This window comes from Neoarius graeffei, chromosome 17 (genome assembly GCF_027579695.1).
Source record: "Neoarius graeffei isolate fNeoGra1 chromosome 17, fNeoGra1.pri, whole genome shotgun sequence".
Lineage (NCBI taxonomy): Eukaryota > Metazoa > Chordata > Actinopteri > Siluriformes > Ariidae > Neoarius > Neoarius graeffei.
Genome location: NC_083585.1, coordinates 69158594 through 69176381, shown reverse-complemented (window position 1 = coordinate 69176381; position 17788 = coordinate 69158594). Strand labels below are relative to the sequence as shown.

Below are 17788 nucleotides of genomic sequence, written 5' to 3'. Positions count from 1 at the left end.
GCGCTGACACTAGAGACTCCTTCCAGAAATGTTACATAAACACATTTCTCCTTACAGAAAACTTCACATATCAGTAATTACTTACATTTTTTATGGTGATTGTCCACCAGACTAGTCCCTGTGGATGAGCTGTTACTACAGAAACGATAAAGTATTAGAACGAGTGCATAAATATAAACCTGCACTACTGTCAGAGTTGCTGTTGGAGAAGATTAATCAACACCTTCTGACTTTCTGAGTCCAGGATTCGACAGGACTCTCATATAAAGTAGCTTAATGCCGCCTTCCATTTACCTCGGAAGTTGGGAGTCTGAGCCAGGAATTATGTCACACCCAAGTTAACCGTGTTCCAGTAGAAGTACAAGAAGTCAGAAACCAAAACCAGTAATTAGCAATCCCAGTTCTCACCAGATTACCCATTGCTAGCAGTACCAGTGGATAACTTTGTGGATAACTTTGACTCTACTTTGGCTGCTTTTTACTGGGTTGTGGATTGTCCAACAAGGAACAACAGGACAATTGACTTGCTGTATGCTAATGTGAGGGATGCATACAGAGCCACACCCCTCCCCCCACTAGGGAAGTCTGACCATAATCTGGTTCGTTTACAGCCAAAGTACACCCCCCTGGTTCAAAGGCAGTCTGCAACAACTAGCTCCATCAGGAGGTGGTCCCCTGAAATGGAAGATGCCCTCAGGGACTGTTATGACATCACAGACTGGGATGTGCTGCTTAGCCCACATTGTGAGGACATAGAGGGGCTGACACACTGTCTGACAGATTACCTCAACTTCTGTGCAGACGTGGTTCCCCCCGCTAAGACTGTACGGTGTTACCCTAATAACAAGCCATGGGTAACACAGGAAGTGAAAGCTGTCCTCAACAGGAAGAAGGCCGCCTTCAGGAGCAGGGACAGGGAGGCGATGAAAACAGCACAGGAGGAGGTGAAACACTGCGTGAGGGAAGCTAAGGACAGCTACAGGAGAAAGGTGAAGCAGAAACTGAAGGAGAACAGCATGAGGGAGGTCTGGGAAGGTGTGAAAACCATCACAGGCCACAATACAAAGACCAGAGTCGTTGAGGGGACAGTGGAGAGGACGAATGAGTTGAAGGACTTTGTCAACCAGTTCAACAGCCCACGTCCCCCTCCCCCTTACTGCAGCCATCTCTCCTTCTTCCCTCAACACACCTCCCCCCAGTCATCGCAGCAGCCCCCTCCTTCCCCTCCTCCCCCACCTCAACACAGACTCCTCCATGCATTACTGCAGACCAGGTCAGAGGTCAACTGAGGAAGTTTCAACCCAGGAAAGCAGCAGGCCCGGACAAGGTGTGTCCCTGACTACTGAAGACCTGTGCTGCTGAACTGGATGAACCACTCCAACGCATCTTCAACCTCAGCCTGCAGCTGGGGAGAGTGCCCACCCTCTGGAAGACATCATGCATCATTCCAGTTCCCAAAAAGAATCAGCCCAGCGAGCTGAATGACTTCCGACCGGTGGCACTCACTTCACATCTGATGAAGACGTTGGCGCGGCTCTTCCTTAGCCTCCTCAGACCCCAGGTACAACATGCCCAGGACTGTCTGCAGTTTGCGTACCAGGCAGGTGTTGGTGTGGAAGACGCCACCCTCTACCTGCTACACCAAGCCCACTCGCATCTGGATAAGGGAAATGGCACAGTGAGGATCCTCTTCTTGGACTTCTCGAGTGCCTTCAACACCATCCAGCCCCTTTTGCTTCAGGACAGACTAAACAGGATGCGAGTGGACCCCTGCCTGGTCACCTGGATCTCCAGCTACCTCACTGACAGGCCGCAGTACATCAGGCTGAAGGACATCCCATATGACACTGTGATTAGCAGCACCGGAGCACCCCAGGGCACGGTGCTGGCCCCTCTTCTCTTCACCCTGTACACCGCGGACTTCTGCTACAGCTCGGAGCTGTGTCACATTCAGAAGTTTACCGATGACACAGCCATCATTGGGTGTATCAGGGACGATAGAGAGGAGGAGTATAGGAGCCTGGTGAGGGACTTTGCTGTGTGGTGCAACAGGAACCATCTGCAGCTCAACACCTCGAAGACCAAGGAGCTAGTCATTGACTTTGGGAGGTCCAGACCAAGGTCACGACCAGTTCTGATCGAGGGAGTCGAGGTGGAGGCTGTGGATTCCTACAAGTACCTTGGGCTGTGGCTAGACAGCAAGCTGGACTGGACTTGCAACACCAATCACTTATACAGGAAGGGACAGAGCAGGCTATACTTCCTTAGGAGGCTGCGATCCTTTAACATCTGCAGGAAACTCCTGTGGATGTTCTATCAGTCTGTGGTCGCCAGTGTCCTGTTTTACACCATGGTGTGCTGGGGGGGCAGCACATCCAAGAAGGACACATCCAGGCTGGGCAAACTGATCAGGCAGGCCGGCTCTGTGGTCGGCATGAAGCTGGACTCTCTGGTGACGGTGGCAGAGAAGAGGTCTATGGACAAACTATTGAACATCATGGATGATGCCAGTCACCCTCTGCACACCGTCATCAGCAACCAGAGGAGCCTGTTCAGTGACAGAATGCTCCTTCCCAAGTGCAGGACAAACAGACTCAAAAACTCCTTTGTCCCTCACGCCATCAGACTGTACAACTCCTCTCTGGGGGGGAGGAGGGGGAACAGGAGGACAGAGGACAGGAAGGAGCAGTAGAGCCTAACAATAAGCAATACTGGACAATGTGCAATATAAAGTGCAATATCTCTCCTGCTGGCCCCTTTCCCTCCCCCTTCCTCTCTTCCCCATATCTTATTCTTTTTATATTTGTATATGTAAATACTTAATTTAATTTATCTAGAAGTTTTTTCTCTATTTTCTATTCTCTGTTTATCCTGTAATGATGCTGCTGGAATCTTAATTTCCCTGAGGGAACCCTCCCAAAGGGATCAATAAAGTTTTATCTAATCTAATCTAATCTAATCTAATCTAATCTAATCTAATCTAATCTAATCTAATCTAACAGCTCATTTTGTGATATTTTGCACATTCAAACACCAGCATGTCCACAGAGAGAAGTTGGATAGTACTGTGTGTACAACTGGTTTAATGAGACACAAATAATACAGATGTGCTAATAAATAGTACAACCCCGATTCCAAAAAAGTTGGGACAAAGTACAAATTATAAATAAAAATGGAATGCAATGATGTGGAAGTTTCAAAATTCCATATTTTATTCAGAATAGAACATAGATGACATATCAAATGTTCAAACTGAGAAAATGTATCATTTAAAGAGAAAAATTAGGTGATTTTAAATTTCATGACGACAACACATCTCAAAAAAGTTGGGACAAGGCCATGTTTCCCACTGTGAGACATCCCCTTTTCTCTTTACAACAGTCTGTAAACGTCTGGGGACTGAGGAGACAAGTTGCTCAAGTTTAGGGATAGGAATGTTAACCCATTCTTGTCAAATGTAGGATTCTAGTTGCTCAACTGTCTTAGGTCTTTTTTGTCGTATCTTCCGTTTTATGATGCACCAAATGTTTTCTATGGGTGAAAGATCTGGACTGCAGGCTGGCCAGTTCAGTACCCGGACCCTTCTTCTACACAGCCATGATGCTGTAATTGATGCAGTATGTGGTTTGGCATTGTCATGTTGGAAAATGCAAGGTCTTCCCTGAAAGAGACGTCGTCTGGATGGGAGCATATGTTGCTCTAGAACCTGGATATACCTTTCAGCATTGATGGTGTCTTTCCAGATGTGTAAGCTGCCCATGCCACACGCACTAATGCAACCCCATACCATCAGAGATGCAGGCTTCTGAACTGAGCGCTGATAACAACTCGGGTCGTCCTTCTCCTCTTTAGTCTGAATGACATGGCGTCCCTGATTTCCATAAAGAACTTCAAATTTTGATTCGTCTGACCACAGAACAGTTTTCCACTTTGCCACAGTCCATTTTAAATGAGCCTTGGCCCAGAGAAGACGTCTGCGCTTCTGGATCATGTTTAGATACGGCTTCTTCTTTGAACTACAGAGTTTTAGCTGGCAACGGCGGATGGCACGGTGAATTGTGTTCACAGATAATGTTCTCTGGAAATATTCCTGAGCCCATTTTGTGATTTCCAATACAGAAGCATGCCTGTATGTGATGCAGTGCCGTCTAAGGGCCCGAAGATCACGGGCACCCAGTATGGTTTTCCGGCCTTGACCTTTACGCACAGAGATTCTTCCAGATTCTCTGAATCTTTTGATGATATTATGCACTGTAGATGATGATATGTTCAAACTCTTTGCAATTTTACACTGTCGAACTCCTTTCTGATATTGCTCCACTATTTGTCGGCGCAGAATTAGGGGGATTGGTGATCCTCTTCCCATCTTTACTTCTGAGAGCCGCTGCCACTCCAAGATGCTCTTTTTATACCCTGTCATGTTAATGACCTATTGCTAACTGACCTAATGAGTTGCAGTTTGGTCCTCCAGCTGTTCCTTTTTTGTACCTTTAACTTTTCCAGCCTCTTATTGCCCCTGTCCCAACTTTTTTGAGATGTGTTGCTGTCATGAAATTTAAAATGAGCCAATATTTGGCATGAAATTTCAAAACGTCTCACTTTCGATATTTGATATGTTGTCTGTGTTCTACTGTGAATACAATATCAGTTTTTGAGATTTGTAAATTATTGCATTCCGTTTTTATTTACAATTTGTACTTTGTCCCAACTTTTTTGGAAGCCGGGTTGTAAATTACTACAGCTTTCACTGTGTTGATGAGTGGAGCAGCCATCTTGGATGTTGAAATCAGGGTTGGTGAGATTCTTTTTTACTTTCAGAGTCAGAATTCTGACTTCAGGGGTGTTCCGGTTGGGACTGGGAAATTCCGACTTCCCAGCTCAAATGGAACGCTGCATAAGTTTGAGAATGTTCCAGTCTTTACAGTGTAACAGTTCTAAGTTGTAAACTCGATATCCTAGAATTCTGATTTCTTACAATTAACTATCTTTGATCTAATACGTTCCTGTTTAAGTGCACTATATACATAGTGCACAGGATTCTGCAGTTTAGATAATAGGGAGTGGTCTGGAATTTGGAACACAGCCCAGGAAAGTGTCACACTAAACACAAACACACACTGTGTTATTATGATACAAATATGATCTTGTATTGAAGGTAACTGATGTTCTTGATGTCTTTATATGCCTGATTACAGGAGTTTTATGATGTTTTAACAGCATTAAATGAAATGAAATTGTCCTGAAAGAAGGGGTGGAGGGAGGGGTGTCTATTAATAAGCCATTCAGCAGATTAAGCAACAGATGTTTTAGCAATTTACGCTCTATTTTGACTGTGGACGGATACATTCAGGACGTAGACTCCAGAGTCGCTCTGAATAAGGGCGTCTGCCAAATGCCGTAAATGTAAATGTAGGCTCAATGACTAAACACCCATTAAATGTCAGTGTAGATTCAGAAGATGCCATAGAAAACCTTTTTTTTTTTTTTTCATTTTTCAATTCCCAAAGCCTTAATTTAATATTAGCACAGAGCATCTGGGGTAACGTTTAGTGTTTGTAACCACTAGGGGGCATAAAATGATGTTTCTTGCTGTGTTTTGGCTTTAACTGCTAGTATTTGGGTTAGTATTTACGGTTATAATTAGATGCTAGCATATAGGTTAGCAGTTGTCATTGGTAAGAAATTTCTAGAGTTTGATTTTCAATCAGCTGAATTTGGGTTACCGTTTTTAGTTCATAGCTACGAAAAGATTTATAGAAGGTAGAATTGAATAAAACTGAGTGAATTAGGATTTTGTGTGTGTGTGTGTGAATGAGGCTCTTGATTGGCTGAATGAGTGATGCATACACATTGTTAACTTTTTTGTAGACTTTTTGTTAATTCGACGAGCTGATGGCGGTGTTTCCGTGGTTGCTGATCCGCCTGATGTCGTCAAACGCAGCAAGATTCTCTTCCCTGGAATCTGAAGCGTTTGATATTTGTTGAACAGCTGCCGGAGAGTCAGGGCAGCAGAGCAGGGAATTCTGGGATAGCTATGTGCAGCTGAAATGTCAGGAGGCCTGCTGTACACAGAGTTATTTATACAACTGAAAAGAAAGAGGAGAAGAGCTGCAGGACCAGAGTATGCTGGTGAATGTGGAGGGTTGAAGGGTGGGGTATGTGGGTGAGGGGGTGGGGGTGGGGCAAGTTATGCAAAAGCATGAAAGTTCCTCAGGGTCTGTTATCCACTGTGTGTCTGAATAAAATAGTCAACTGAGGACATAAAACATGGTTCTGCTTCAATCCTCCATCCTATTAAACAAATGGCACCACTAGAGGGCAGTATACCTGTCCATCTGTACCCATCTACTGGTACATGTACCTGTTTAGCTATACCTGTCAATCTCTGTATGCTTGTGTGTCTATACCTGGCTCTATCTGTCTATCTATGCACGTGTATACCTGTCTATACCTATCTATACCTGTATATAGCATACCTGTTAGTGTATTCAGTTCAATTTTATTTATATAAGATACAGATTTTGATTTAGATCCCTAATAAGCAAGCCACAGGTGACAGTGGCAAGGAAAAACTTCCTGAGACTGCATGAGAAAGAAACCTTGAGAGGAACCAGACTCAAAAGGGAACCCATCCTCTTCTGGGCGAAAAGGGATAGTGCAAATATGAGTCATTATTCTTCTACAGCTGTATGCTATAAAGTCAGACAATACTGGGTGTGTTGAAAGGATCTTCAGTACAAGCATCAGAGTCATTTTTGACTTTAGTTTTAGCTTTAACTCTTTGTATTATCCAAGGGAATTTATCTACTGTAAAATAAATGAGACTTGAGAGTAAACTGCTCTCAGTAAGTGCAGTCTTTAGGCCACCCATGTGGTAGCATCCATAGCAATCTCATAGCCATCTTTAGGTGACAGTGATTCCCAGGTAAAGAAAGCTCCAAGTGGAAGTAGCACATCAGGAGGGTCCAGGCAAATCTGGAGGGCAGAAGGAGTCAGGATCATTGGCATCTCATCAGACAGCAAGAGTAATATGTGTAGCTTGATAGAGAGGGGATAGGGGGAAGAGAGAGAGAACACAGATTATTAGGTATGTGTTTGTCCTGTTGAAGAGGATGTACATCACATGCAGAGTGCAAGCAGAGAATCCAGCAAGACTAGCTATGACATAAATGGGAGAATCCGAAGGAAACACAGGCCTGAATGTATCCTTGGACACAAGACAGCCCACTATTCCACTGTCAACAAACCTGATTGAACATGTTAAAGGCAAGGCAAGTTTATTTCTATAGCACATTTCATACACAGTGGCAGTTCAATGTGCTTTACAGAAGTAAAAGCAAAACAGTAAACAATAGAAAATAAAATTACATAAAATAAATGGGGAAGAAAAATAATAAGAATTAAACAATAGTAGAAATAAAATAATAAAATGAAGTAAAAGTTCAGTAAAAGAAAAAAACAGCAGAATAAAATAGAATAAAAGTTAAGTAAAATTTAAAACATGCAGAGACTGTAAAAGTTAAGAGTTTAAAACATGTAGAGATGACAATATTAATAATTTAGCAGAAAGCATCTGAGAACAGCTTGGTCTTTAGTCTAGATTTGAAGCTGCCAACAGCAGGAGCATTTTTGATGTCCTCTGGCAGTTGGTTCCATAGCTGCACTGCATAGTAGCTAAAAGCTGCTTCACCACACTTTGTTTTAACAACTGGTTTTAATAGTAAATTTTTCTGTTGCGATCTGGTAGATCTGATTGGGTTAGGCCGCTGCAACATATCAGAGAGGGAATTGGGCCCTGCACCATTTAGAGATTTGTACACCAGCAGCAATGCTTTAAAGTCAATTCTGTAGCTTACTGGAAGCCAGTGAAGGGACCTTAGAATTGGAGTAATGTGCTCTGTTCTTTTTGTTCATGTGAGAACCCTCGCCGCTGCATTTTGAACCAGCTGAAGTCGTTTGATGGTCTTTTTTGGCAGGCCTGTGAAAAGGCCATTGCAGTGATCAACCCTACTAGAGATGAAGGCATGTATTAGTTTTTCCAGATCATTTTTTGACATAAGTCCTCTTAGTTTGGAAATGTTTTTTAGGTGATAAAATGCCGTTTTAGTGATTGCTTTCATGTGACTGTCAAAATTTAGCTCGCTGTCAATGAAAACACCAAGATTTTTAACCATATCTTTTGTTTGTTTGTTAAAGTGGGGGGACATCATCCAAAAATATTAAAAAAACACTTTACCAGAACCCTCTATGCCCTCTAGAGGTAAATAAGAGTAAAGCTAACAAAAATATTGACTAAACAAATAGGTTTTCAAAATTAAAGTTTGAGACTATGTCTGAGTCTCAAACACTAATTGGAAGAATGTTCCTGTGCATCTTTGTAAGCGCTACCCCTGCTGTGAACTTCATTCATTTAGGTACGAATAAAAAGCCTGCACCTTTTGATCAAAGCAGGTGTGGCAGATCATGAAAGACCAAAATTTCACTCAGGTCCTGCAGTTTGAGGGAATTCAGTGTTTTATGGGAGATTAGTCATGTTTTATAATCAGTGTGAAATTTTTTCTGGGACCCAATTCAGTGTGGATAAGATAGGGCTGATGTGGTCATATCTTCCAGTTCTATTGAGGACTCTGATTGCTGCATTCTGCACTAAATGAAGCTTGTTCATGCACCTTCTGGAACATTCAGACAGCAAAGCATTACAAAGTCTAACCTCGAGGTAAAAATCATCAAGTAGTTTTTCTGCATCAGATAGTGACATTATATAATGACATGGGAGGCCATGACCCAATGATTAGAGAAACAGCTTTGGGACCAAAAGGTCACTGGTTCAATTCCCTGGACCAGCAGGAATGGCTGAAGTGCCCTTGAGCAAGGCACCTAACCCCTAACTGCTCCCCAGGATGCCTGGATATGTTGTACATTGCTCAGGATAAGAGCGTTGGTAAATGCCATCAATGTAATATTTCTGAGATGAAAATATACTTTCCTAATAATATAATTTACCTGAGCTTCAAATAAGAGACTGAAGTCAAGAATCACACCAGAGTCTTTCACTGTTACTCACGATGTACCTTAGAGGCCATCCAGAGTTACTTCGGAATCACAAAGTTTACTTCTGTTTGTCTGTATTCCTAGTAAAAATACTTCTGTCTTGCCAGAATTAAGTTGGAGGAAGTTACTCAGCAACCAGTGTCTGATGTTATTTACACATTCCTCAAATTTATGAAACTGGTCTCTCTCACCCAGCTTTGCTAAAACATATAGCTGTGTGTCATCAGCATAGCAGTGGAAAGTAATACCATGTTTACAAATAGTTGTACCCAGAGTACATATATATCTATATTTATCTCTCATTATCTCTATCTCTATCGCTATCTCTCTCAATATATACATGAGAAAGATAGATAGATACAGTAGATAGATAGATAGATAGATAGATAGATAGATAGATAGATAGATAGATAGATAGATAGATAGATAATTACAGTCTTTTCTGTCTATCCTTTGGTTAAGTTTCATATGCTAATTCATCTATTAAGGAATTGGCATTACTTTCTTGGCACTGGTGGATGCAAAACTTCTGGTAAACAATTTGCCCCACCCACCCCACCTCATGTCTCCTTTGCCCTTCCAATTTCAAAATCCCCCCCCCCATGAACCTGAAGAATCATCAAAAATTGTGTTCTCAGAACCCGATTACTGAGCTAAAACTGATGTCATTATGTCAACAGATTTCTGGAAAAGATTTTAGATTTGACATAGATTGTGACATCCTTGGATGCCAAGGTTCAGCAGGTTCAAATGTAGATTGACATTTTGATTTCCTCATCACTGCCTCCGCCTGCACCTTGCCCCGCCAATCCCAAACTGCACCCTGTGAACCTGCTGAAGCTCAACATCCAAGGAGCTCGCTGTAAGCTTCTGCTTTTCTCTCCGTGCACTGAGTGTGTAAAGTCCAGATCAACATGCCATTTGCACTTCTTCTGCGCTCTTAACTTTGGCTCTCTCTAAATGGGTCGGGGTGGGGGGCTTCCTTTCCCTTCCCTTTCCCATAATGCACCGTTGCTGATCCAGGCACACAGATATCTGACACAGCTGCCCCCCCCCACCCCTCTGTCCCCTCTTGTGCTTGTCAGGACAGAGCAGGCTGAGATCAGGGACTTGTCTGGGATTCAGACCCTTGCTAGGGTCATGTTTCGCACAGTTGGGATCCACCGGTGGTGCACTTGTGCACTAGTCGTGTTTTTGCATTTGTGAGAAAGCAGGCAGGAGCCTGAAGGCCACGTCTCGCTGTGGCAATGCTCCTAGGCTTCCCTGCTAGCTTCCGATTCTCCAGGAATCCCTCCATGTGTCCAGATCCAGAAAGTGGGAGTGTGTGGACAGAAGCTTGCAACCAGAGTTTTTGAAGGGTGTGTGTGGTTAGGGTGTAGGGTGGAGGGAGCAAAGCAAGGCCGTAGGAAGGCTGTAGAGTGTGACCTACAACCTTCTAAAGCAGAACTCACCCAGGACTTTGGAGTTTGTTTTCCCAGTTTGGCCAATCGGACTTCAATCAATCTCCCTCTGGACTTTACAACCATGATGATAAAGGACTCTTCGCTCAGGGAAGACCCTGACCTGCGGGGGGAGCTGGAGTTTTTGGCACGAGGCTGTGACTTTGTTTTACCATCACGTTTCAAGAAAAGGCTCAAATCTTTCCAGCGAGCGCAGGTCAGTGCAGTAATAAAAAAAGAATAAATAAAAAAAAACACACTGAGGGTAACTTGCACATGCCGGGGAAGACAAAACTATTCACAGGCAGATACCAACACGGCTATTAATAGGGGCGTCAGGAATACAGTGTCCGAATGAATGTGGTGTACAGGAGGGAGGGTGTGTGTGGGGGAAATGTCCTCAGTCACAGCTGTTGTGTTCAATACAGTCAAGTCCAAATTTTAAGTGCACTAACAAGTGCTGTTTCAATTTCACTAGATATCAAACACTAATCAGGTTTTTTTTTCTAAAAGCTCAGTCAGTTTGGTTGTTATATGTTCTGATTGGCTTCTAGCAGCAGACATGATGCATCCAGGAGCATCGTGATGAAATGCCGTTTTTAAAATGTATGTTTCTTTCCTTCTTTTCACCTCATTTTCTTCACTTCATTCTTTTTTTCATGTTTCAATGCATGACTTGCTTGAAGGTCATTAGTCCAATATTACTAAAGCAAAGCTCCTGGAATTATTATGATCTCCACAATGTTCTGATGAAGAACCGCAGAACCTGATGATTAGAAATGAGTTCAGTCACTTCAATTAAACCAACTATTCCCCTGCTAAATGCTAAACACCTCAAAACAGATCTCACATTAATTGGACCTGCTGAGTTCATCTGAGGAGCTTCTTCGGGTCTTCATCATGGTCTTTATCATCATGTCTTCATGATGAAACCAAAACATCATTCATTAACACCACACACCTGCTTTTTACACCTCTAGGTCTTCTGGGTTTCTATGAATGTCCATTAATTAAAAAAAATAAAAATAAAACGTGACCAGTGGAGAACTGATGAAGATCTTCAGATGGTCGGAGAAGTGAATGTAATAACATTTATCAGTTCTACAGTGTCCTATAGTTGCAGTAATACTTTGCAAATATTTCTTCTTTAGTGTCAATGTTTCTGTACTACAGTTTTAAATACAAAAGGTGAAGTTTATTCCAATAGCTTGTTCACCTGTACACCACAACACTACTGAAGTTTGAATTCTGAACAATGGTCATTGGGTGTTGATTCATTTAAAAAAAAAATAACAACAGCTCTGACTGTAGTGCAGCTACAAATTGCAGGTTTATTTTAATGTGCTCGTTTATTTCTATAGTAACAGCTCATTGACAGGAATTTGTATGATGGACACTCCATGTGTTTCTTGCAACATTTTCGAAAATATTAACATCAACAAATATCAAACACTTTCCTCAAAGTGATCCTCATGTTCAGCCAGTGACGTTTTGACAGATTTTGTTGTTTTGTTGTTGAGAAATGACCTTCTGCTGGAAAGTCTGGAACATCCATGTTTTATCAGAAGTTTTGCAGGCTGTCTGTGATAGAGGTTGGAATGTTAGAATTTGGTGCAGAGTTCTTGAGTCGCAACACAACATTGACATTTTTACATGGTGCAGAACCCATAAAAGTTGGATGAGTGGTTGATGCTAATTTTAATTACTTGAAGTATTTTTAGTCATTCCTAGTATTTTACCAACATTTCTGAGGGATATGTTGATGTTCCTGATGGTTCTGTGTCATTTTCCTGGTCACTATGACTTTACATTGGGTATGGACATACTTACTAGCTCCATACTAGCTTGCTAAATGAAGTTGCCAGACTTCCTCAGACGTGTTCCAAAGGTTGGTGTGTGTGTGTGTGTGTGTTAGATTTTCTCAACTCAAAATTACGAATTCCGTTTCATAGTAGATATTATTATTATATAGTGTACAGAGCGATAGGTCAGGATCAACCATTGGCTTCATGACTCTGTAGGGTGTGTGTGGTGTGGTACACACCCGCCTGTGGCCTTTAAATAAGCAGATATTTACCTTTCATTTGGTGTGTGATGTTCCTTGGAGAGACAGAATGGCAAGTTAGCCGTCAGCTGTGAATAACCTGAGGTATCTGGAGTGTAAATTAGAAATCAGTGTGTGCGCATGCCATGCTTTAAGACTGAAACAGCATGCTTACACACACACACACACACACACACACACACACACACACACACACACACACACACACACACACACACACACACACTCACTCTCTCTCTCTCTCTCTCTCTCTCTCTCTCTCTCTCTCTCTCTGTCTAGCAGTCCATCTCATCTCACTCAGTAAATGACCCATTCCATTCAAACATTGACAGAACAATGGAGTAGTCCAGTATGTACTATCCCTATGTAGTGTTTATTCAGGGTTATATACAGTAGGCTCCTTCTGTGGTGTTTAGTGGGGTGGGGCACTAATAAACAATATTCACTAATTATACAGTCATGTATGTAGTCTTTAGTCAGGATTATGTACAATGAGGTTCTTATTTAGTCTTTGAAATGACACTAAAATACCCTAATCCAGGGCTTTTCAAAGTGTGGGGCGCGCCCCCCCTGGGGGGCGCCAGAGTTCTTCGGGGGGGGGCGCAACGTGAGAGACAAAATGGATCGATTTTTAGTACCTAAAGCTACAGGGAGTGAGGAGACGGCCAAGCAAAAAAACAGAGCCTCCAGGATGTTGCGATTTGCAACTTCAGCGCAAATTCAACCAATCCCCGCGAATTCAGGGCGGTGTTGCAATTATATCCAATCACCGCAACTTTCCCGCAAATTTGACCAATCGTTGGCGTCGTCTTGAGGTGACATCGACAAACTACCTTCCGCCTTACTTCCGGATGTCTATGTTCAAGAGAAGCAGCATGCACGCAGTGTTGCCAGATTGGCGGTTTCAAGTGCATTTTGGCGGGTTTTGAATATATTTTGGGCTGGAAAACGTCAGCAGTATCTGGCAACATTGCATGATGTGCGAGTCGGTGTTTATGTCGGCTTAAATTCTGTTACTGAAAGTGTGTTATGTTTACAGTGAAGGACTGTGTGCACTTTATTTTTTTTTTACTTAATACAAGAAATTAATGGATGCCAACATTTTTGGGGACTCCCTAAAGTGAATGACGCATGAAGTGGAATGACGAATGACAGCTAGTGATTTGAACAATAAATGGTCCCTTGTCATTCAGATTCTTATAAATGGAATAACGATTGAAATGTAGGTGGAATGACATGCTTTCAGCTCATGAAATGGAATGACATTGTTTCTAAGTGGAATGACATACTTTGAGGCAATGTTATCAGTGATATCACCTATAACCTAACCCTAGAAACAATGTCATTCCATTTGTTAATCTGATATCACTGATAACATTGCCTCAAAGTATGTCATTCCACCTAGAAACCTTATCATTCCATTTGTAAAAGGTGATATCACTGACAACATTAGCTCAAAGTAAGTCAATACATATAGAAACCCTGTCATTCCATTTGTAAAAGCTGATATCCCACCAAGCACCCACTTATCTTATCCTAGGGAGGTCTAAAACTAAAGATTTCAATCGTTATTCCATTTGTAAGAATCTGAATGACAAGGGGCCATTTATTGTTCAAATTTACTACCTGTCATTCGTCATTCCATTTCATGCGTCATTCACTTTAGGGAGTCCTACATTTTTGCCAAAATGGTATTTTATTTTCCATTGTTTAGGCAGCTTCAGCATCATACTGTGAGATTCTGTTCAAATTGTTTTTTTTTTCTTCTATGAAGCCTGAGCCATTTATTTTATTAGTTTATAATTATTGTTTAATTTAGTCTTCAGGAGAGACTGCCTGCACACAGTACGAGTATTAATAGTTTTTTTCTTACATGAAAGCTGAGGTGTTTATATTATATTTTAAGGTAACTTCATGTTGTGCTGTGAGGTTCTCTGCACTTTAACTTTTGAACCAACAGGTGCATTTGGATAAGTAAAGCCTATTTTTCTGCATTTTCGTCGTCCTGGTGATCTTTTATATTGGTAAAGTTGTTTATAGGACCATTTCTCAGTGTCTTTGTTTTTTTTAATCAATAGTTTTTCAGTAATAACAATATTTAACATATCACTCAATTTTAATCACAAAAAGAGAAAATCGCAACAATTTCTTGCAACTTTCACTTCCTCCCGCAATGTAATTGCAACAAAAACCTAAACACCGCAACTTTCATTGCAATTTTTTTGGAAACCCCCGCAACATCAGACATTTTAGCCCACAACAATCACAAAAAAGGCCCGCGGAATCTTGGGGGGACTGAAAAAAGAAGGAAGTATGACCACGATTATTTAAAGTTTGGATTTTCATGGACTGGATCTGAAGATGCTCCACTGCCACAGTGTGCTGTCTGCCAAGAGGTGCTCGCTAACGATGCTATGAGATGTTTAAAATGTGTAAAACAAGATGTTTTAAAAAGCACAGATGTTTAAAATGTGAAAAAGAAAAAAATAATGTGTACAACAACCATTTTTTTTAAATACGAATGGAACATTAAGTATAGCAACAACAAAAATTGTAAGGGGGGGGCGCTGTTGTTTATTTGCTCTCCGAGGGGGGGCTGACTCTCCCACACTTTGAAAACCCCTGCCCTAATCTGTCTCTATGTAGACTTTAGTCAAGGTTCTATACAGCCGGCTCCTTATATTCTGTAGTGGCGTGTACGTTTACTTTTGGCCCTTATGGAGTGTTCCTGTGTATTTTTCATAGTGTTGTTTTTGTGGAATATTTTCCTGGGCTGTGTTCCAAATGGGACCATTTTCACTAGCCTACACTAGAGTAGTGTGCATTACGTAGTGCACTAATGCAGAGCAGAGAGATGTTCATTCTGACCAGCAGGGTTCTAGAATGTCAGATTTTGAATTTAGAACACTGCTCTGTTACATTGTATTACATTGTTACGCTGTATCATGTGTTATAATGTTACGTCGTGTTACACTGTTACAGTGTTGCGTTGCGCTGTTACATTGCATTACACTGTTATTTTGTGATAAAGTGTTACATTGTGCTGCAACGATACACTTTTACATCATGAGAGAGTTATACTGTGGAATGATACTGCTACACGGTCAGCATGTAACAATTTGACCAATTCATGATATTGGGTTCGTGATTTGATTTCCGCACGATACTTTTGAAAAACTTTTTAAATGAAGAATCAGAATCAGAAAACACTTTATTGCCAAGTAATTGTTGCAACTACAAAGAATTTGGCTTGGAGTTAAGGTGCTCAATAAATAAATGCTAAATAAAGACAGTCTATTCTAAGATGTTAAGAAATAAGAACTAAGTAAACAAGATAAAAATAAGATTAAATTAATAATAATAATAATAATAATAATAATAATAATAATAATAATAAATTTTTATTCCAAAAAATTTAATATTTTCCTATTCTTTATCAACTTAAATATTCCTTTTGTTAAAATATTTTTTTTTGCTAGAAATTATTTTGTTATACTTTTTTTAAAATAAACAACAATAATTCTTTACACACATTTGTAAAGGTTGGAGAAAAATATGATAGGCTATTAACTAAAACATTCCTTTGATTAAAAATGAAAAGTTAATCACAAATATTCCTTTTCTTAATAAACGTCTATGAACATTTATTCTGCCTCCATTTCCTTCTCTTTCAGCAGTCTGTAAAATGAGAGTAACGATTTATCGCTAAATCTATTTGTACACAATCACACAGCAGCTCTTTCACACTTTAGATCTGTTTATTGTGCGTTTTTGCTGCAGTACAGCTGTGTTACTTCCGCCTAAAATGAAGTCACGTATATTCTCGGTATTTAAATAATATTGGCTGGCTTTTTTTTTTCATGGTATATCAGATATATTCCATTCAGCTAACATGATACTGAACAAATCAAAGACGAGTAGCTGAATGGAATATATCTGATATACCATGAAAAAAGCCAGCCAATATTATTACTATTATACATACACAATCCTTTTGGGTGTTCAATGCATCTTTCTCTTTCAAAATTCTCTCAAAATCTTCCGTATTTTTGTAACAAAGCAAACCTGGCAGCCATGTTTGTTTATAAATTGTTAGTCATTCGCTAACACAGAAGTTTTATGTCTCTGACATGTGATGTCATGTTGTCTTGACAACAATACAATATCGTAAACCATCTGCAATGCTCATTCTCCATTGGGTAGAGTGACATAATACACATAGGATAAGCGATATGCTAACAATATTGCATGCTATCAAACCAAATGAATGAAACCCGCTAGAAGGGAATAGAACACGTTTTTATTCCATCGAAAAAGTGTCCTGTATTGATAATAATGTACGTTATTGCACCCTCTGCTGTCTTAACAACACAATTACAGGTAGGAAAAATTAAGGGTAGTATCTCACTGGGCTGCGACAGCCTGCGACTAGTTGGAGACACAACAATTGTGATAAAATATGCGAATTAGCGACAGTTTTCACTTGGAATCACACTGAATTGATATTCACATATTTTATTGCAATTGTTGTGTCTCCAACTAGTCCCAGGCTGTTGCAGGCCAGTGAGATACACTCGCACTTCCTGTCTCACGGAAACTGACTTGAGAAGGGTTCTTGACGGCTTTGCGACACCAGTGACGCGTTTGCGGCTATTTTGAGAGAAATTTTGTCGCACAAATTTTTTGAACATGTTCAAAGTTTCAGCGACGAAGGAGCGACACTTTGTGACTCATGCGAGGAAATTGAGAAGCCCTGCGAATGCTTCAAGACACTTTTGAAACTCTCTCGCGAATGACACTCGCAATTTGTCGTAAGCTGTCGCAGCCCAGTGAGATACTGGCTTAAGAGTTTACGCAGCCTGATAATATAATTGATTGTTATATTAGAACTAGCTTAGTATATGGTATATATTTATTTATGGGGATAGATATCTTCATATTTACAGGGATAAGTATGTAGTAGATATTTTTTTTTTGTAATTATATATTTATATAGATAGTTATGTGTATATGTATATATATATGTATATGGATATGGTATGTAGTATATATTTATTTTTGTAATTATATATTTATATGGATAATCATGAAGTGTATATGTGGTATATATTTTTATAAGTGTATTAATGTAGTTTGGATTTCGGGGTAGTTAAAAAGGGGTGGGAAATTAAAAAAAGTATTGTACTTCTTCCCACTCCTTTTTCGAACAATGTGCGGTGTATTGTAATGTATT

At 40.6% G+C, this 17788-nt stretch overlaps 1 protein-coding gene across 2 annotated transcripts in view; it reads left to right on the top strand.

Moving 5' to 3' along the window:
- The window catches only part of ppp2r3a (protein phosphatase 2, regulatory subunit B'', alpha), a 143002-nt gene that overhangs the window by 67320 nt on the left and 57894 nt on the right, over positions 1-17788 (top strand). The window contains exon 1 of one of the 2 annotated variants that reach the window (XM_060897934.1): positions 10191-10707. The exons of the other annotated variant lie outside the window; for it this stretch is intronic. Within the exon in view, the coding sequence (XP_060753917.1) occupies positions 10576-10707 (132 nt within the window). The 5' untranslated portion in view covers positions 10191-10575. Of the gene's footprint in view, positions 1-10190; positions 10708-17788 lie in introns of those variants that run through there. 2 annotated transcript variants of the gene reach the window in all.